Source organism: Polistes canadensis, unplaced genomic scaffold, assembly GCF_001313835.1.
Source record: "Polistes canadensis isolate GaletaPanama2010 unplaced genomic scaffold, ASM131383v1 scaffold_141, whole genome shotgun sequence".
In the NCBI taxonomy this organism is placed as follows: domain Eukaryota; kingdom Metazoa; phylum Arthropoda; class Insecta; order Hymenoptera; family Vespidae; genus Polistes; species Polistes canadensis.
In genome coordinates, this window is record NW_014569688.1 from 195,475 (window position 1) to 217,606 (window position 22,132).

The 22,132-nt window shown below is 32.5% G+C and overlaps 1 protein-coding gene across 2 annotated transcripts in view; it reads left to right on the forward strand.

The window, feature by feature from the left end:
- LOC106788497 (ADAMTS-like protein 1) overlaps positions 1-22,132 on the forward strand; it is a 196,918-nt gene that overhangs the window by 169,601 nt on the left and 5,185 nt on the right. For both annotated transcript variants that reach the window (XM_014751795.1, XM_014751794.1), the window contains exons 6-14: positions 2,290-2,431; positions 3,045-3,177; positions 4,894-4,996; positions 5,831-5,929; positions 16,097-16,238; positions 16,464-16,557; positions 19,881-20,302; positions 21,150-21,279; positions 21,681-21,891. In XM_014751795.1, the coding sequence (XP_014607281.1) occupies positions 2,290-2,431; positions 3,045-3,177; positions 4,894-4,996; positions 5,831-5,929; positions 16,097-16,238; positions 16,464-16,557; positions 19,881-20,302; positions 21,150-21,279; positions 21,681-21,891 (1,476 nt within the window). The remainder of the gene's footprint in view (positions 1-2,289; positions 2,432-3,044; positions 3,178-4,893; positions 4,997-5,830; positions 5,930-16,096; positions 16,239-16,463; positions 16,558-19,880; positions 20,303-21,149; positions 21,280-21,680; positions 21,892-22,132) is intronic.

A 22,132-nucleotide genomic window follows, 5' to 3' on the forward strand; every position in this document is an offset into this window, starting at 1 on the left:
TTTGCATAAGACTATATGTAGAAATATAGTTATCGTAGAAACGAATCGAAAAGTGAAAAAAAATAAATAGAAAAAGAGAGACAGAGAGAGAGAGAGAGAGATATAGTAAAGGAATGCGGAAAAACGAATTCATCCTCCTGTGAAATTAAATCTCAATATATCGTTCATATATATCTACCGCAACACACACACACAAACGCACTTCTACCTACGATAACAGAAACACTCAGTTCGCGACTCTTCTCGAACGAATTATTATTCCGCCCACAAATTCTGTCAAATAGCCACTATCAAACCTACGAAGTTCGATCACTCGAAAATGCATGTATGTATGTATAAATACATACATGTACATACATGTATAGGCATATATATGTATATACGTGTTAGAAACGTAAACACGTTTGCGATTTCATGCACGATGCAACTCTGTTTTATTCGCGTATACAAAACGTAAAAGCAATTCATTAAAAAAAACCACAGACACACAGACACGCGCGCAAATAAAAATACATGAATGAAGAAAAATATCCAAATGTATTGTTGATTATTTTCTCCAGTTCAAAAAAATATTGATAAAGTATTTTTCATAATTATTAAACGCGTGTATATATGAAAGGATGAATATCGAATACATATTCGTTAAATTTCGGACAGTTATTATTTTCTTACATTATAAATAAATAAATATTCTTCATATTCGCGATATATATATAAACGAATACATATTCACATATAGAGAGTGTTTCAAAATACGATGGTTTCGGTACAATAAAATAAGAAAAAAATTTGATAAAATCATACGTGTCTGATATAACCTTATTTCTATCCCTACAACAACCTGAAATCATTCCTGAAATTATATCCACGTATTTCGAAACACATCCTCCATATAAAATTCATCCTTTTCGATCAATATTTTATATAACATTATATCTACGATATGATAAAGTTCTTCTTCTTTTTTTTGCAAATCAAATTAAAAAAAAATAAGTATAAATACGAAAGATATAAATTAATACTTTGATCATAATTGCTTGATTAGAGGAGAAGCGTATTCCCGAGGAACATAATACGCGAGAGTCTCAGTATACTTATATTTCTATTAACGATATATGAAAAATAATCTTTTCAAATATCAAATTACTTTGGTTTTATTCGTTGCTCGATCGCGATCCATGCATCTCATTAAGCTCACGTCTATCTTTTTTATTCTACATCTCTTCTCTTCACGTTTCATCGTTACTTTCTAATATGGTTCGTTCTTGCATCTCTCTCTCTCTCTCTCTCTCTCTCTCTCTCTCTCTCTCTCTCTNTTACTTTCTAATATGGTTCGTTCTTGCATCTCTCTCTCTCTCTCTCTCTCTCTCTCTCTCTCTCTCTCTCTCTTTCTCTCTCTCTCTCTCTCTCTCTTTCGTTCTCTTTCTTTCTTTTGAGCACACTGGATAAGAGATGAATAATGTACTTTTCTCAAGGTACGAGCAAACCTCTATGCAAGCTGAATGACAAATCAGTCTACAGTGTCCAAGCCAGGTCACGAATCGACATCAACCTTTTTCTCATTCAATCCTTCCTTCCTTCCTTCCTTCCTTTCTTCCTTTCTTCTTTTCTACTATTCTGAAGATTTTTCTTAACTTCTTAACGGAGAAAGGATTCTCCTCGCCGATAGATTTCTCGGTCTATAAGAAATAACTTTTCCTACCGTCTTTCGCTAATTTTAAATACCTACTTTTTACCCCCCCTTCCCACTACCTTGGTACAGGAGATAATGGAACTAAACGAGAAAAAGAAACGGATCGATTTTTGATTTAAGAAACGTTAAATGTAATATTGTAGGATAATACAAGTAATGGAGTAATTTAAGAGATGCAAAGCGCGTTAATTAATATTTTTTTTGTAATTACCACGAGCTTATAATTAATATAATTGTTCTCTACAAATTGCAAGATAAATATAAGAGATAATAATTTATTAATTTTTATATATATATAATACAATTACATAAGTATTAACCCTTCTTTGCATGATGATGGAAATTTCAATCATAATATTTAGTCAACAAAAAAAGGTACTCAAAACCCTTGTACTGTTTATTTGTTGTTGCTGGCAACTTCAAAAATAATAAAAAAAAAAAAAAATCATGCAAAGAAGGGTTAATATTAATAGAAAATATATGCACATATATATTTTTATGAATATCTTTTTTTTTGGGCTCATTTGTTTATCCATTTTTTTTTTCTTCTTCATAGAATAGTTATTATAAAACGTCAATATTTTTTCGTGTTACAGAAAGTGGGCTGCGATTTGCGAGTCGGAAGTAGCAAGAACACGGATACGTGCGGTGTATGTGGCGGAAATGGATCGAGCTGTCAATCGAAATATTCTTGGAACTTGGAACCGATATCCGCTTGCTCCAAGTCCTGCGGAGGAGGTAAGTAATTTCTTATTTCCAAACGATCTTCTATCTCCTCTTCGTAGGTATACGATGATAATTCTCTTTGACGAAAAATTTCATATCAGAACATTCGCGACGTTTTACGAACGACAACGATCTTTTACTTCCCCTCCCCTCCCTCCCCCCGTCTTTTTAAAATCAAATTGAAATTTTAAATTAGAAATATCGTCCCGTTCGATCCAAAATTCTCGATATATTCCAACGAGCAATTCATTTTATTTTTCATTAATTTCAATAATTCAACAAATTATCTAGAAAGTATATTAAACCGTGAGAAAACATTTGATTAAAAAAATTAAAAATAATAACGACGAATAAATTGTATTTTCATTAGATAAATAAATTATTTGATTATTAGTATATACGACGAGAACGATGAGATTAAAATTAAATTAAATAAAATCGATATCTCGGAGTTCGTTGAATTGAAATCTATTTAATAAATAAATTCAATTGAATTAGAATGATTTCGCGTGCACGTAAACTCTCCCTCTCTCTCTCTCTCTCTCTCTCTTTTTCTTTTTCTTTCTTTTATAAACGAACGAAAGAATTTCCGGCTTCTTTTTATCCAGTATTTTGTCGTTCGCAGGTTTTAAAATAGCGATGCCAGTTTGTAAGGCTGTCGGTACGGACGATCGCGTTGTCAACGACAGCCATTGCAAGAACGACGAGAGACCAGAGAAGACCCTCGTACAGTGCAACACGCATCCCTGCACGACAAAGTGAGTATTGTTGCACCACTCTAACCACTATAGAACAGAATAATATTATAAATACAATGTTTATATTATACAAGGAAAAACAAAAAAAAAATCCTTTCTCTTTTACAATTCCCCCTTCTTTCTTTTCTTTTTTTTCTTTTGTTATTTTAAATTATTTATATCGCGTCGTTTCTCTTAATTTTCATGCTTTTTATTTAACATACAAAAAAAAAAGAACAAGCTTATAAAGATTATAATGAAAAAGTTAAAGGGAAAAGAGTGGGATTAATTAGTTGATCTCTTTATCTTTGTCTTACTTTCTCTTGTATACACACTGTATATATATATATATCGTCATCGCACGTATATATAGATCTTCGTTTCATAACGTAGAAGAGTAAATTCAACGACATATTTCGTATCGTCGAGGGTTTCCTCTAAGCGACGGTGCTAACAAGAGACAGCTTCGTTTAGCATTTCTCACACCTCGGCTTTGAATATTTCAGAAATTCGTCAGGTGCGAACGTTCCATCTTCTCTTGAGAGGATTTTTGTAGAACGAGGAGAAAGATGAAAGAAAAAAAAAAGAAAAAAATAGAAAAAGAAGAATATAAATTCTGGTTCAACGATGTTTCTGAATTAAAACGAATCGATTGCAATGGATCAAGTTGATTTCTTTTACTAATTTTCTTAAATTTCGCAACATAGGAGTTTCATTTATCTTAGCTAATGAAATATTAAATAATTTCAATAAGAGAAAAAAAAATATATAAGAAAAGGAGCGTAATAACTTTTAGTTAGACCCCCCAATCATAATTCTATTATTTTTATTTTTAAAAATATTTCCATAAATTGAACAAATAAGTGTCGATTATCTAAACGACCTAAAGCAAAAGAAGAAGAAAAAAAACACGAAATTTCATGAAAATAGTATAATAAAGGGAAGGAATCGTTATCAAAGTCAATTGATCTTCCACTTTTCGAATTAAAACGAGTTTCGTTCGAGCAAATATCGCTTTTACTACTTGCAACCTTCGAGAAACAGCCCCATCGCGTGTTTCTCTTCTTCCTCTTCCTCTTCCTCCTCCTCTTCTTCTTCTTCTTCTTCTTCTTCTTCTTCTTCTCTACGATAGGCAAACGATAATGGCTTCGGGACTTCGTGTTGTAACGCGACGTTCAACGATTTGAATCGTACGTACTTACGTTGAATTACAAGCGTAAAAACTCATCGAAAGACCAACGTAATTTCTCTCGCGATAAATGTATTGTGACCCACCTACCCACCCAGCGAATTAGTTTTTTTTATCGAGCGAATAGTGAATTTTATGAACCGGATATTTTTTTCGCTAAAGCTTGTAGAAATGCTTTTGCAAATGCATTATCGCTACTACCATAACTATATTACTATCACTATCACTACTACTTCTACTATTAGTAACACTAACACCATTATGCAATTGTAAATACTACTATTGCTATTATGGGTATTACTACTACGATTACAACTATAACTGTTACTACTACGACTACGTCTACTACTACTACTACTTTTACTACTGCAAATACTGCAAGCAACCTGCTTTATGTAACAGTCGTACTCGTGGCAATGTGCCACCACCATGTCAAAAGATAGATACAAGAAGAATATTCTTCCTCCACACAGTATATATATTTCGACGTTCAAGTCTTTTTTTCTTTCCATTTTTCCTTACTTTTTTCTTTTCTCCTTTACTTTCAGATGGATAAGCGGAGAATGGAGCAAGTGCAGTGCCAGTTGCGGTGGTGGATCAAGAACCAGGGCTGTCTTTTGTACCGAAGAAAATGGCAACGAAACTACCAAGGTACAAAACATATTGAACAATATTTTCTTTTCTTAACCTGTGGCTTTTTATCGAGTCAATATTTTCACATGATTTTCAATTCGTATTATAAAATAAATTGTCCGTATTTGCATTAATCTATTTAATCCAAATATTGACTATTATATTATTTTACGGAATGTTGAAAAATTATTAATCAAATAATTGATCGATAAAAAATGTGGTTGGGAAAAAAATTATTACGAGACGCATCGTTCGATATTTCGAAATGTAATATTTATCATTCCTTTTACGTGAATAATAAAAGAAAAAAAAAAAAAATGGTAGATATATGATTATCCTCTTACATCGATTCGTCGAACGTATCCTTAACCTCGTTCGGTTCGTTTAAGCTTAGAGGACTAGTTCGTGGTTCAGCGACATTCGTCGTAAAATTTTTCATCCGAGACTCTGGCACGATGCAAAGTCGCGAATCTCATTCGCCTTGGTGATGCATAAGTGCGAAGACGGAGAAATAACATTCGTGTATGGTACTTCATTTTTTTTTTTCTTTCTTGATAAAATGTAGCACGGAAATACCGGGAAGAGACAAATTTTTAAACCATTTGCAGAAGACCTATTTTATATATATTTTTTTTTTAAATAAAATAAGAAGTAAAGAATATTATAAAATTGATATCACAATTTTGATTAACAAATAACTACTAATTCACAATATAATATTCACATAAAGTTTACTTATATAAAAACAAATTAAACATCTTTTAACACAATTAAAAAATAAATCTAATATTGTAATTTTTGTTTTAATTTAAAATTGAAATAAAACAATGAACGTAAATCTGATTGTTACAGTTACCCGAGCATAAATGCAGTATTAACCACAAACCACGAGTTCAGGAGACCTGTAACATTATCTCTTGTCCAATGTGGGAGGCAGATCAATGGAGCGAGGTTTGTATAGTTCGATCTTACAAGAACATACCAATCTTGATTGCCATTTAATCGAGCGTTCCAAGAATCAAAATTTATGTATATACTTACGTATATATACACTACCGGTCAATATTATTTGATCATGTAAAATAACAATTGACTAATTTTCAGAATACATATAAATTAATTTCATTGACAGTTGTTTATTTTCTTGACAAAACTACAAAATTAAATCGATTTTATTAAAAACGATTCATGACAAAATGAACAAAATTTTTCTCATACTCTTGGATTCCTTAGTGACGTAATCAGAAAAATGTATAATCGATATATCGAAAATACGTTTAGAACGAATGAAATTCTTTCGATGGACGTACACATTCGTATCGAAAGTAATTACGAATTTTTTCAACGAACAATCGATTGATTTCTTATAAAAATGTTTAAAAAAAAAACCTAAATCATTTATTTAGTCAAGCTTTCTATTATTTTATAAGTTGGTTAAATAATTTTGACCGATGGTTTATATCTGTAATTTCCTGTTGTCTTACGTACTCTACCGTGGAACAAGGAAAGCTCTCGTGACACGTTCGAACGATTTGCAGGTGAAGAGTGTCAAGTGTAGAAAGCGGTTTAAACGGGCTTCCTCGAGATTTCTACGAGAGTCTTCGAGTTCGACTTTTTTCTTTGTTAAAAAACATTTCAAAGGTTCTGTTTTTAGAAAAGAGAAAGATGGGCGGAAAGGGGGAAGCTTTCTTTGTTATTACAAAAAGGAAAGGTTAACATCAAGGAGACGTATAAATGTACAGATTATTCTTTTGTAACAAGGTCGTTAAGTTCTTAACAAAAAAAACTGCCGTCTCATGTAAATTCGTCTTGTACGAAATAAAAATCTAATAGGACAATTATTAATACCGTACGGATGATACAATGCGAATTCGTTTAACGAAACTAATTTAAATTCGAAAATTATTCGTCTTATACGAAATAAAAATGCAATAATGAATATATTTTAAATACGCCGATCTTATTGATTTTACTAAACGTTCATAAAAAATATTCGAAAAATATTAAACGCCACAAATAAATCAAATATCTTATTAAAAGTTTCATTCCAATTTTTTAAACTGCAAATAACGAATAAAAAACATGTGTTAAAATATGTTTAATATTAAATGAATAAATGACGTTTAAAATTCTGATATCATAACACGACACATATGGTAAAATCAAAAAATATGGAGTTAGATCGTACTTGCACTTAAAAACTCTTATCACGTTCCATGTTTTACAGAGATTTACCTAATTCTCCAAAGACGTTAGAAGGATACCGTGTGGTAGAAACTTCGTGTAATTCAAAAAGAATAACCAGTATGATATATTTAGTTGAACTTATATCACACACGTTACCAAGGTGGATCGGTCTATCCGATATTTTGGTTGACGTGACGAGTGATGTTTTACGTAACAACGACGACGAATAGGCTCGTGCATTCCAACATTCATACGTTTCCACCATAAACGACAAAGAGAGAAAAAGAAAAAAAAAAGAGAGAGAGAGAGAGAGAGAGAGATATCGTGTATAATATAAATCAGAGTAAAACGTATCTAAAAAAGAAAAAAACAAAGTAATCCCATAGAAAAGAAAAAGGGGAAGATGAAATCAAGATGGTAGATTAGTTTCAAAGAGATACCTATTCGCGACGTCGTGTTGTTTAAAAAAAAAGAAATAAAAAGAAGAAAGAAGTATATATATAGTAGAAAAATGCAGCTTTTGAAATCGTAGAATGTACGATGCAGTGTGGGGCTCGCGTGCACTCGACAGTTGCTAGACGACACGCGTTCGAGTTTTCAAATAAATAAATGCTCCCCTACTCGGAAAAAAAAACATTTATTTTTCAGGGAGTTTATATAAGGTCCTTAGAATAAAGTTGAGTATCAAACCTAACTCTCTTTTTCTCTTCATAATCTTCATAGAAGCTTAGGGGTAAAGTTTCTTAGTTTCTCTTTGAAGGATCATTTCAGGTCGTATCAGACATTGACATCAAACAAGACAATTTACTCGTCAAACGACCCTCTCTCTCTTTATCTTTCTCTTTCTCTCTAACTGTCTCTGTATCTTCCACTTTATGTTTCCTGAGTCTTTATGTTTCATCCAGTCTCCGAACGTTTCACTACCTTCCAAGTCTTCAGGAAAACGGGACGCGGTTTTCCGTGGTTTAGGATGGAGAGTAGTTGAAAATAGACACTCATGTCAGCCGTACCGAGATAGAACATAGAAAGAAAGAGAGAGAGAGAGAGAGAGAGAGGAAAGAAAAAGGGAGGGAGAGAGTTTTGGTGGGATATAGGGAAAGTATATAGTTGACGAGAGCACTCAGCAACTCTAGAAAGAGAAAGAGAGAAAAAGAGAGATCCATTCTCTCGGAAAATGACTCACGTTGTACAACGAATCCAGTACTCCTCGTTGGAACACCAACTCAAACTACCCATCTCCTTCCCACCCTTCTTTCTCATTCTCGTGATACAACACACGGGTAGTAAAACGCGAGGAAAATACACCGATGGATGGACACAATGCTGATCGAGACCGCGCCATTAACAAGCACGCCCCGTTCAAGAGCATCGAAAAAATTTTCTCGCGTCGCGTCGCGTAACTGCAAAAATTCAAATCTTTTTTATTTTTCTTTTTTCTATCCTTATCAGTTTATCCAATCATCTTCATTTATCTAGATTTTTTGTTTTGTTTTTAATTTATATATCTTTTTTTCTTTATCTTATTTTTTTATTTCTTAGTTAGTTGCGATAAAATGACAGCCCTTCTAATTCGTCAGACAATACTATTCCTCTACTTCATATATACTTTTATAGATACATATGTAGTGTATATCCATACATGTATATATATGTGCGTATAATAAATGTGATTCAGATAGGAAAAGAACGACGCAGGATTTTTCGAGTCTGACTCTATGGCGCCTTCACGAATTTAAGGCTCGTTCTGGCATCCTACTACGAATACTTTTCATAATAACTTCCTCAGCCGTCCTTTATCACCTTCTCTCGTTTCCTATTCCTGTCGTACATTGTACGACTTTTATAAATAGTATACTAATCTCGAAATGATTCCAAAGATTTTTCGAACTACCGGTATATCCAACGTTATTTATAATATCGATCAATAATTTTTTCCGAGATAAGTCTAACAAAATAAAAAAAATAAATACGAACGTTGTGAAAGATGAAATAAATATTTTCTTTTTCAATTATATTGTTTGTACGAAACTTCGTGATTCCTTGCAACGATCATAAGATCGATGGATGTTAATCATGAAAATGATATTTTCAATAATATTGCGAGATAATAAAGGAACCGAACAAAAAAGTTCGATCGATTTTCTTTCTTTTTAAATCTCGAACAAACATAATACAAGAAAATATGTGAACGAATTAAAATTTTTTTAATTAAAAATTAAAACGAAAGAAAAAAAATATGAGAGACGAAAGTATACCCCTATTAGGGAACAAATATTTCAATCTATATGCGAATATTCGAAAAATTAATGATAGGAATAAAAGAGAGAGAAAGAGAGAGAGGGAGAGAGAAAAAAATAAAGATAGATAGATAGACAAATATTAGATCGATGAAGGACGAACGACCTCATGGCGCCGAGGCAAGCTTTTAGTGCTCGTTGAGACGCGCTGCGTTCAATGCCCACTCTCTACAATAGAAAAGAAAAAGAAAGATAAAGAGAAAGGGGGGGAGGAGAGAGTGAGAGAGAGAGAGAGAGAAAGAGATTGAAAGAATTTCGTCGTGGTTTCTCTCGTCTAGCATCTGTACTACGAGCAAATCGGGATGTAACTTCGCGAAATGTTCCCTGGACTGAGTCCAAACGTAGCCACTAGCTATGTAACTTCCACTACGGTTTTATATGTCACGTCGATATCACTACGAAACGTTCTTTTATTCTTCCCTCTTTTCTAAAATTTCAACGATATATAACAAAACTTTTCATTCGTTATACGCTGAACTTTAACTATATTGTTTTTTTGCTCCGATTTTTGCTTTGTTTTTTATTTCTACTATCTTATTTGTTGTATGATACCCATACTCAAGGATAAATAAGTAAAAAAATTAATAAAAGAAAATCAATATTTTATACGTTGTGTGTTGTGTAGATGAAATAATTTTTCTTTTTTTTTATATTATATGTATATTTTAAAAAGAACACTAGATTTTAAGTTACAAATGATGGGATACATCTTGAGTGATATATCAAATTTACGTTATCTCTGAAACATATTATTATTTTTACAATTTTTTATTTTATAAGTGGTATCGATAAAAAAAAATCAAAGAATCAATAAGTTATAACAGATATAAAGTAATATTTTTTTGTTTTCTCTTTTTTTTTTTTGTTTCAACAAAATAAATTATCAAGTTATCTATAATAGATTTATCGAATCTTGGATATTTTATTCTCTAATCTTGAATATTTTATTTCCAGTAGATAAAATAATTATATGTATATTTGCAAAACCAATAATCAATAACCAAGCTACAGTTGCATGTAAAAATGATAAATAAAAACTCATTTAATCAATGTAATCAGTATAATCTTGAACAGACAACAGGATAGAAGAAAAACGAATAAGTTTTTGGCGTGGTCCGACACAAATTTGGAAATTCTCCAAATTCATCGTGTTGTAAAGTACACAACGAGAGAAAGAGAGAAAGAGAGAATAAAAGAGAGAGAGAAAGAGAGAGAGAGAGAGAGAGAAAATCTCTTCTCTCACGCGTGAGAATGAAATTCGGTTTACTACAAAACTTATTGTCCATGTTGTTGTAATCCGTATATACATACGAGCGTAACAAACACGCACATTCGCAAATGGACAATTCGAGAAATTAGCGCTACATTCACAAATTAATGGAATTCAAATAGCGTCCGGACGTAGAACGAACAATTTATAGGAATATTTACGATGTGAGGTACGATTTATCTAAATAATTAACGCACTGTCGACGATAATTATTGTACCAGCTGGCTTCCATCCGAAATAATTTACTACGTCGATCAATCTCCGAGAAGATTTATTAATCAAATTCTAACGTGTGTGCGTGTATGTATGTATCTCTCTCTCTCTCTCTCTCTCTCTCTCTCTCTCTCTCTCTCTCTCTCTCTCTCTTTCATACTCTGCATTTAAACTATATAATTATTAAAAAACAAAATTATATAAATATTATCTTTAATAATGACTAACAAGTGATTGATCCGTGATATTTTAAAATTTATAAAAAAATATATAAAATATATTAAAATATCCTTGACTATATTATTAATATCATTTGATTTTATTTTAAACTTAAATTTTACTGAATATCTAATTAATTAAACAATGCAATCAAATAAACATATGAGAAACGTAATGAGATTCAAAAATATCAACCCAAAAACAAAGTTTCTAATTATTTTATCTTGAAATTAATTAATTACACATAAAATCCTTACAACCAACGAAACGTATATCCTCTCTCTCTCTCTCATTTAAAAGATCTTTTAATCAACCATTATGATCGCGTAATGATAATGAAGATGACGTCAACAGATATCATACGTAAAATTTGAAAAGGTAAACAAATTTTGTGAAAAAGATAAAAATCTTAGCAGCACAACGATGGCAATCTCGTTTGGTTTTGCGTATTAAAATCGCGAGATAAATTCTGTCTTCTGTTCTTCCATGTTCTATCTCTACCTATCTCTATCTTTCTCTCTTTCTCATTTTCCCTATGGTGTGTAGAAATGTGAAAAATCGCCAAGAGTGTTCCCTATGGTATGCAACGTTATACTTATGATTTATTCATAAGGCCGTTAAATGTATTCGACTCTCTCAAATCGGATAGGTATTTATTAAAGTAACAGGCGCTATTTGAAATAGTACAACGAGACGTTTCGTAAATCGCAAGGACGATTCCTAACACTCGATCGTTAAAGTTAAAGGTGCTACTACTACTACGATTGTTTCGAAACGTTTCGAAATTGTCTATCCAATACTAATAGTAATAGTTGTATAGTTGTAGTTGTAGTAGTAGTAGTTGTAGTAGTAGTAGAATGTGCAACGTAAAGATCGTCGACGATAAATTCCTAAATCGTAGAATCTCTTCTTTGCTTTTTTTCTTTTCGAAACAAATCGAAATAGATAAATAAAACGTACAAATAGAAAATACCTTATCGATCGTTTTTTCGAAATATATATCTAGATTTTTATCATTTATATATTATATCAATACATATACCAAGGGTGTTTCAAGATATACTATATAATTTCGGTAGTCTAAAATAAGAAAAATTGTTCGTACACAATTGTATGCCCGATATTATTACATTTTCATCCCTAGAACCACCTAAAATCACCCCTCGAGGTATACCCACGTATTTTAAAAAACACTCCTTTATGTATCAATTTTTATCAAATGCTTTGAAAATTTTTCTCTCTCTCACAATTTTCCTTATTGTTCCTTGAAATAAACGAATATTACATGTACGAATGTAAACGTATACACTATTGGCTGAAAGTTCAAAATTATAACATAGAATTCAGAGAAATATGATTTTTGTGTAAGAAATTAATGACAGTCTGACATATTCTAGTCTTCCTAGTGATTAGTTTTTCGAATGTTTCTCATTAAATATTTTTCCCTGATGATTCTTATAGAAATTGCTAAAAATATTCAAATAAGAAAATTCAATTCCAAACATTGCCATAAACTAGTAACTGACTATACAAGAGTATTATTATAGATCTAAAAAAAGAATATGTTGAAATCTCTTAAAAAATAATTCAATTAATAAATAATTCACAAAACTTTAGACTGATAATGTATAAAATATAAACGAACGGAATAAATAAGTAACACTTGGTTAAATTACTCTATGGTTTCTTTCGATTTAACCGCAACCGTGTAGAAAACGATTGAATTCTATGATATCGAGGGTAATATCTGTTTACCACAAATCCCATGAAAATATTTCATAGTCGTCCTCGATGTATCGTTTACTAAAAAACTCTATTATACGTACATATAAACCTACAAATATACGCACAGGTATGTACGTGTGTATGCATGTTGTTAGTGAACTAGCGCACGCGAACAAAAATCGAATCTTCGACGATTTCCTAGCACCGTAAGTAACACTCTCTCTTAGCCTTGAGGTGTTCTTTGTTATAAAATCCATCGAGACGTTACGCCGGAAAATGTCTTACATACAATGTATTTCGAGAAGGGAGTAGTTTAGTGGGTGGCTGAAGAAGGAAAAGTGTACAAAAGTGGAGTTGAGGGTAGGTACCATCGTGAGAATTTCTTGGCTATACATTCGCTTGTATCTTTATAATACGTTTATGTATTATGTGTGTGTGTGTGTGTGTGTATATATATATGTATGTATTGTCGAAAGTACGCAAGTCATGATTTACGGCGTTTCGTAGCTGATCGATGCACGAGAGTTCGCTTTTGCGATTTATCTCTCTTCATCTGGCACTTTCTATGATAAAAAGAAAGAAAGAAAGAAAGAAAAGAAAAAATAGAGAAAGAGAGAGAGAAAGAGAAAAGGATGGCGAAGAGGTGAAATGGGATGGGACGGGGTTGGTTGGTTGGGGTGAAGGGGGGGGACAACGGAAAGGAGGCACCCTTTCGCTAGCGATACACAAAAGCCTCGTACCCGTCAGTAAAGCATCGTAATGATTTCATCCGAGGCTAAAGCGAACGAACGAACGAACGAACGAACAGGCTAGAATAAGAACAAGAAGGAGAAAGAGAGAGAGAGAGAGAGAGAGAGAATTCGAAGCGCCTTGGAAGACAGGAATTGATAGATTTCTCTCTTTTGTGAGCCTCGAAGCCATGCAAATATTGAACCGAAAGCACAGGGCTCCTTAAAGCACTCTACCCCTTTTCCTCTCTCTCTCTCTCTCTCTCTACGTTTCTCTTCCTTTAACCTTTCATCGCTTTAAATAGAGAAAGAGAATGAGAGGAAGAGAGAGAGAAGGAGAGGTAACGCGGCTAAGTCGAGTGGATTTCCGCTTTTCCCTTCGCGTCACCTTTTACACATTCGACGTCTTGAACGATAACTCTTGCGTTCGACCTTCTTGTTCCTCTCACAACTCAGCTCTTCCACAACCTTTCCCTTTTGTTTCTCCCTTCGAATACTCTCTCTCTCTCTCTCTCGCTCTCTCTTTTTCTTTCGCAAATACACTCTCTCAATTTCATACACTTTCTCACTCTAATACCCACCCTTCTCTCTCGCACATATTCTCTTATTCTCTCACATTTTCTCATTCTCGAATACTTTCTTAATGTCACACACACATACACACATACACACATTCTCTCTTTCTTTCTCATTTTCCTACATCTTCTCAGTGTCATACATATTCTCTTATACTCATAGATTTTCTACTATCCACACACGTAAACTCTTATGCATAAACTCTCTCTTTCACAAACACTAACTTTCTCATTGTCATACACAAACTCACATTTTCGTTTTCTCTTTCTCTCTTTCTCTCTCTCTCTCTGTCTTTTTTTCTTTCTTTCTCCTCTCCGTTCTCTGTTTTTTTCTTTCTCATTCTTTCTTTCTTTCTCTCTTTTTCTCACTCTCTCTCTCTCTTATTCTTTGATTTTCAACTGTTCAATCCTTTCGACGAATATCAGGCAAACCGATGAAGCTCTCTCGCAGCTACCTCGTGCTACCAAAAAACTTCTACCTTCTATTCCCACCGAAAAGTAACGAAACGCCAAAGGCGATGTGCAGAAACGTAGAGGAGAACGATTCTTCGCCTCGCGACTTTACCATTTACCAGAGAGAAAGAAAAATAGAGAAAGGGAGAAAGAGAGACAGAGAGAAAGAGAGAAAGAACCAGGGTGGGGATGACCCGTCTCTCAGCAAAATCCTGAAGATAATCCTTTCCCCCATTCTCTTCTTGTTCGATTTACGTCGCTCCACGCTGAACCCTAGAACGACCGAGTGTAGATCAGCTCCTGGGATTTCCACAGACACGATCTAACTCACTTCGACGAAAGAGAAATAATCGAGAGATGGGAAGAAAAAAAGAGAGAGAGAGAGAGAGAGAATTATGCAATTAAAAATGATATTCTACGTTTCGTATGCAAATTAAGGGGGAAAAAAGTATTTACGCTTTTTTTCTCTCTCTCTTTCTTTTCTTGTTTTTTTTTTTTTTTGTTTCTTTTCATATTTATCAGATAAAAAGCGATACGCGCGAATTTATTGCGAGAAAATAAAAAAATTTCAAGCCACTATTATTCCATGAATAATATTATTATTTGTGACGCGCCAATGTCTTTTCTTCTATGAAATTAAGTTTGAATAAAAAAAAATATCGAATGGAAAAAAAGTGCTCGTATAATTTTGTTTAGAATTATATTATATTTATCGAATTGTGAAAGTCAATTTTTTCTTAATGACAAATCTTATGTAACCTTCCATTAATGTTAATTACTTTAGGGCGACAATTTTTTTCGGCTTTTTAATTAAAGTTTGGATAATATTAAAGATATGGATATTGTGCAGTTAGTGTTGCAAAGAAATGTAAATGTAGAATAGTGTAGTGTGATATATATTTCATCTTTAAGAATTTAAATAATAAATAATAGATTTTCTTTGGCACAGCCAATTTAGAAGTTTAGAAGACTAGTAATTATACTTGATAAAGTCCACAGTAGCGAGATGAGTTCAAATAATGGTATATCTAATGTTATGCCTAAGGAAGTGCTTTAACCATTAACGTTGTATTTGCGTTAGGTTATTACGATGTTTAAAGAAAGAACGTGGAACAATAATAATAATAATGATTTAACGTAACTTAGATTTAGCACAGCTTTGTTAACTTCAAATACGATTATTCGTACAATTTTTATAGAATTTTCTTTCTTTTTTCTCTTTCTTTTTTATTTTATTTTAAAATACCAAAACGTTATACGACAGGATTTAATATAACGTTTAGTTTAATTATATTATTTCAAAATTTATTTATTGTTATAAATTATTGTACTATATATATATTATATTTTTAAAAATAACTCATCGGTTGTTACATCCTGTCGTACGACATCAAAATTTAAAGATTACAATGACTCGATCACAATTTTAATAGATTTTACTTCTTCAACAGTGTTCAGCATCCTGTGGTACCGGCTTTCGAAGGAGAAGTATCGAATGCAGAGATGGAAACGGTCTGATTTCAACTGGCTGTGACCCCTTAGAACGACCACGAGCCGAACAAGAATGCAAAACGAATGTGGCATGTAACATGTGTAAGTTCAAATATTATATAAATAACAGAACATCCAAATTTGGACTTTGTAAACTCTTTAAATAAATATATTTACAAAATTTGACATTAAAATTAGGGGAAGAATGTTTTAATAAATAAATTAACGAAAATTGTTCTCAATCATATTATCAAAAAAAAAAAAAAAAACAAACATAATTACTTTGTAAAAATATCCACAATAATATTATGATTATATATTTCAAAGATGGGGAAGATTTAACTCAACCATTGATGCAACCGTATCCACCACCACCGGTGCCAGAAAAATTGATCGATCAACCAATCCCATCTGAATCGACGTAAGTAATAAATATTAGAACAAAAGATATAAAAAAAAAAGAACTATACACATACACATATATCTATCTATCTATCTATTTATCTATCTATCTATTTATCTGTCTACCTATCTATCTGTCTATCTATCTATCTATCTATCTATCTATCTATCTATCTATTATATTCCGTAGATCGAGTCACCGAAAACTTATAATTGCGTATCGATGTGTTCTCATAAAGCTTTATCGTGCTTACTCGTATTTATGTATACGCGTGTATATGTTCATCCCAAGTATATTTGTATTACTATAGTGATACAGACCCCCGAACCAATTTAAAACACAGCATTTATTTCTTTATGTCAATTGGTCTGTTCCGACAGATATACGATCTACTTTGCCTGTGGCTGGTTGTATCTGAGGTATCCTATTACTGTGTCTCTTTCTGTCAATCTATTTCATTTTTTCTTTTACAACTTCAATTATTATTTATTGATCCTACATTTATTTCTCTTTCTTCTTTTTCTCAATATTCTTATTTTACTTTTTACTCTTTTTTTTTTTTATTTCCCTACTTAAACTACTTTTTTAATACTCTTTATCCATCTGTCTGTCTATTTCTATATAGCCGCTATTTATTAGGTCAATATTAATAATAAAAAATATCAATTTGTGATATAAATGATCAATAATAATTAACCCTTTCGATACTGGTAACCAGTATATTTACATATATATGTTACCGTCAAAGCCGGGAATCAGTTATTGCTAGTAATTCCTCAGTATTCTTAACAAAGTAAAGCAAAATTGTACGATTTATAGCATTGCATTCTCTGACATTTTCTGAACTTTACATGCTAAATTTATAACTCGATATGGTATTCTACATGTAGACAAAAGAGTGAACTTTAATTTAGTATAAGTTTTATTAAAATATATTCACTGTTAGTATAAAAAATATTTACCAAAACTTTTCAAAGAAATTGCAAAGATGCACTATTTACAGCATTGCATTCTCTGACATTTTCTGAACCTTTGCAAATTGATTTATAACTCGATATGGTATTCTACGATTAGACAAAAGAGTGTACTTTAATTTTATATAAGAATCATTAAAATCTATTTCGTTTTGGTATAAAAAATATTTACCGAAACTTTTCAAAGAAATATCAGAGATTGCAATGCTATAAATTGTACAACTTTGCTTTACATTGTTAAGAATGCTGAGGAATTACTAGCAATGACTGATTCCCTGCTTCGACGGTAACATATACATATATACCATACAACGATAGTTATGTACGAACGAAAGAGATAATAGATAAAGTTTTAGTCATTTTAAAAGATAGTCTCCATTTATATTTAAATAATGTAACCTTAACACAATCCTAATGCAAACACCTATCCCTTTTATAAGAATATACAAATTTTTATCTATACTGATCATTTATTTTACAAAATATATATATAAACATCTAAAAATACTGGCTAAATAAATAGATGTATCTATCTCTATCTCATTCACTCTTATTCTATCTATCTCTCTCTCTCTCTTTCTCTTATTTAAGCTCTCCTCGGTGTTCCTAAAGCATTTCTCGTATTAAACTATAGTAGAAATTCATTCTTTCTTACTTTCTTTCTTTCTCTGTTTCTCTCTCTCTCTCTCTGTTTCTCTCTGGGTTATGTTCCCCTTACCCCACCCCCAATTTAATTGTCTTTTTCTTTCATAGTTGATCCCATGCACGTTTTGTCGATTCACAGCCGTACTGAAGTGCTGTTAATGCTTCCTTCTTTTACTTTCTTTTTTTCTTTCTTCTTTCCACCCCTTTCTTTTACAAAGCGATCGAAGTAATTAATTGCGTTGAAAGATCATTAATCTCTCGCATAATCTCACGTCTTTGTTCGATCCATCCCTTATTTTCTTTCTTTCTCTCTCACTTTCTCTCTTTTCTTTTATTTATTTTCTTATTTTTTTTTTCATCATCATTACCACCATCATTCTAGTTAGCTCTATTGTACCTTAATATACCCTACACACACATACACACATACACACCCACACACATATATATACATGTATACATGTGAGCTTTGCATGTGCCTAAAAATTCCTTTTTCTAAATGATCATACTTTATTCTTACAATAAAACTCTTCTTCGTGCAACTAGCTTATCTCGAAAAGTTTCTACGAAGATAAAAATTAGAATTTTCTCCGAGAGAGAAAAAGAGAGTAAAGAAATTTATAAACAAAAAACAAATAAAATAAAATAAAATAAGATAAAATAAAAAAGAAAATATTATAGTAGTACAGAGAGAGGAAGAGAGAAAAAAAAGAAGAAGAACGACGTCTGCTCGTACCTGGAAAAAGAAAAATCAACTGGAACGATGTAGCTAGTCTTCCTTCCTACGACGTAGATCTTCCGTAATAATAATGATAATGAAAAAAAAAGAAAGGAAATAAGAAAATAAGAAATATATATATATATATATGTAAAGAAATTAATTATTCAATTAATCCGTAAGAGATAAATTGCAAAAAGACTGTCAGCAAGTAAAATATTATTGATTGATGCGCGCTTAAGAAAGGCAAAGAAAGAAAAAGAGAGAATGTGTGTGTTAGAGAGAGAGAGAGAGAGAGAGAGAGAGAGAGAAAGAAAAAGGGTAGTACTCACGGATGTAAGTTTCAATGGGCTGATCGAGCTCTTTGAATAGATGAGTGAGACGGGCGAATGGAAGGCGTGGTTTTAAGTGCGCCTTCGATAAAAAAAGAAAAAAAAAATAAATCTATGGAAAATATATGCTCTCGCGATAATCGATGATGGAAAGTACCCGAGCCCCTTCGACCGGTAAGAAAAGAAAATTCGACGATTTTTACGAAACTGGTAGTAAAGAAATATAAGATGGTTCTCGAGGCGAAGGGGGTAAAAAATAAAATGAAATTTGATCGTAAAATTAACGAGATCCCTTACGTATTTAATGCGAATTGATTTCTCACCCCGGTCTTAAAAAAAAAAAAAAAAAAAAGTATGGAGAAAGAGTTGTTAATTAAATAATATGAAAAAGGAAAAAAAAAACATAAGAAAGAGAAAGTGGAATAAGGAAAGAAGAAGAGGAAAAGAAAAGAATGGGGTAAAAAAAAGAAAAAAAAAAAAAAAAACCACCGTGAGAGGACCATCACATTACTTTGCGTTTAGTAGTTGTTGATTGAATTTCATTTTTTCTTTAGTCGTTCATAATTATTATCATTAAATAAATCTTTTCTTCACGATTCATGCAATTCTAATGAATAGGATTGTTTCGTGTTCGATCGAAGAGAAGAATATTTACATTAGAGAATTTCTCAGGTTCATCGCAGAGGAATGGTCACCGTGCAGCGTAACCTGCGGAGATGGGATACGCAGTAGGGAAGTTCACTGCAAGATATTCCTCGAGTTCAGTCGTACGATGGCCAATTTACCAGATATACAATGTTCCGGACCGAAACCCGAGGAGACGGAGAAATGCGTGATGGAACCTTGCGGTTTGATGGAAAATAGTTTACCGTATGGGATCGACACCGTTGGGGATAGCGGATATGCCGAGTCCAGTTTGACGGATACCTACAAATCTTCAGCTAGTTCTGGAAATGGTGGGGGAAGTGGTTTAACATCTGGTAGTGCCAGTGGTTACGAAAGTGGCATCAAAGTGGCCCCAGGAAGAAACGTGCAAACCACTTACTCCTGGAAGGAAACAGGTTACACGCCTTGTAGCGCTACTTGCTTAGGAGGTAAAGTCTTGTTTTATATATATATATCGATCGAAGACTTCTGCTTTACAATCTTATCTTGTGTTTCTCTTTCCTTCCTTCCTTCCTTCCTTCCTTCCTTCCTTCCTTCCTTCCTTCCTTCCTTCCTTCCTTCCTTCCTTCCTTCCTTTCTTCCTTCCTTCCTTCTTCCTTCCTTCCTTTCTACCCAACCTCCCTTTATTTAGTAACAACATTCCTTTATCTCTTCGTTATTTCAAGACCATAGATTTTATTAGATCCTACTAAGACAATGCGACCCATTTGCGAATAATGAAATTAGAGGAAGCTCACAATTAGAGTGTTATGTTAGATCACTAGTAGTAATGGTCAACTTTGGTCAGACCATATTTGGTTTTTACTACTTATTATTAAAATAGACTGATTTTTAAATTTAAGTTCGCGTATTTAATATATTGTGCACGTAAAATTTATTTTAAAAGAAAAATCTTTTAGAACGACATAATATTTGATTCCATCCATAATGACTTATATAAATCATTTAAACAACAAAAAATAAGAATATATTTAAAGAATAAAATACCTTAAGAAAGCAATCAATTAGCGTATCGAACGGGATTACTAAAGATTACTAATCCGATAAATGTTCATCCCAACTGGCTAATCAAAGCGGTCGATTTAACGGCGTCGTGCTATTAGCAATCCTCCGTTGGAAACACTATCCGACGATTCAATTAGCCAAAATCAATTGGATGAAAAGCGTACAGCACGATGCCGTACGCGATCCTATACAAAGATCGTGTATTTAACCCCAAAACGAAGGATACGTTGACATACATTTTTTTTTTGACATTTTTACAAACGATTCTAGGCGTGCAAGATTTAATAATAAACTGCATACGAGACGATACTGGAAAAACCGTGACTCCGTTACTCTGCAGTGCGGAAACTAAACCGGAGGCGAGAATCCGTACTTGCAATGATCATCCATGCCCACCTAGGTAAATAAATTTATATTTATATTAATTATTCCTATTTGATATTAAATAATATTAAAGAAGAAATATTCACTGTAGGTAGTATATTTGTAATATAATAAATATAACGTGTTGGATAACTTCTCTACTAAATGAAGTTACGGCTATATTATCTATTAAAAAAACACTTATACTACCTTTTAAACAATTCATTGAAAGATCAAGCGTTGTCTTGTCTTTGTAATAATAAATGGAACGGAAAATGGTTCATAATTAAAAATTAACATACTACCACTTGGTCTGTTAATGTATAACGCTGTTCAAATGATTGTAATAATGTTATTAGCTTCGATATAAATTGAACTTGTAATGTAATTATTTAGTGTCAGAGGATGTAACCAATGCATTGTTATGTTAAACCACAGGTGGAGATATGGCGAGTTCTTACCCTGCATGAGCCCCTGCGGTATTGGCATTCAAACTCGCGATGTCACATGCATACACGAGGTGGCACGAGGATTCAGTAATACCGTGACGGTACCAAACCATATGTGTCCGCAGCCACCACCAGCAGACAGACAATACTGTAACGTGTTGGATTGTCCGGTCAAGTGGAACACGGGAGAATGGGGAGAGGTACTTTCTCTAAATATATATATACACATACATACATATTTTTAACCTGATACGATTGATTCGATTTTACGTATGTCCAAATTTATTACAAATATTTGTAATTTCTAATTAATGAGACCATACATAAATAAGTGAAAGAAATCTCAAAGTTCTGCCGAATACAAAATTAAATTCTTTGTGTTCTGTATATGCGTGTGTGTTTGTGTGTGTGTATGTGTATGAAAGAGAGAAAGAAAAAAAG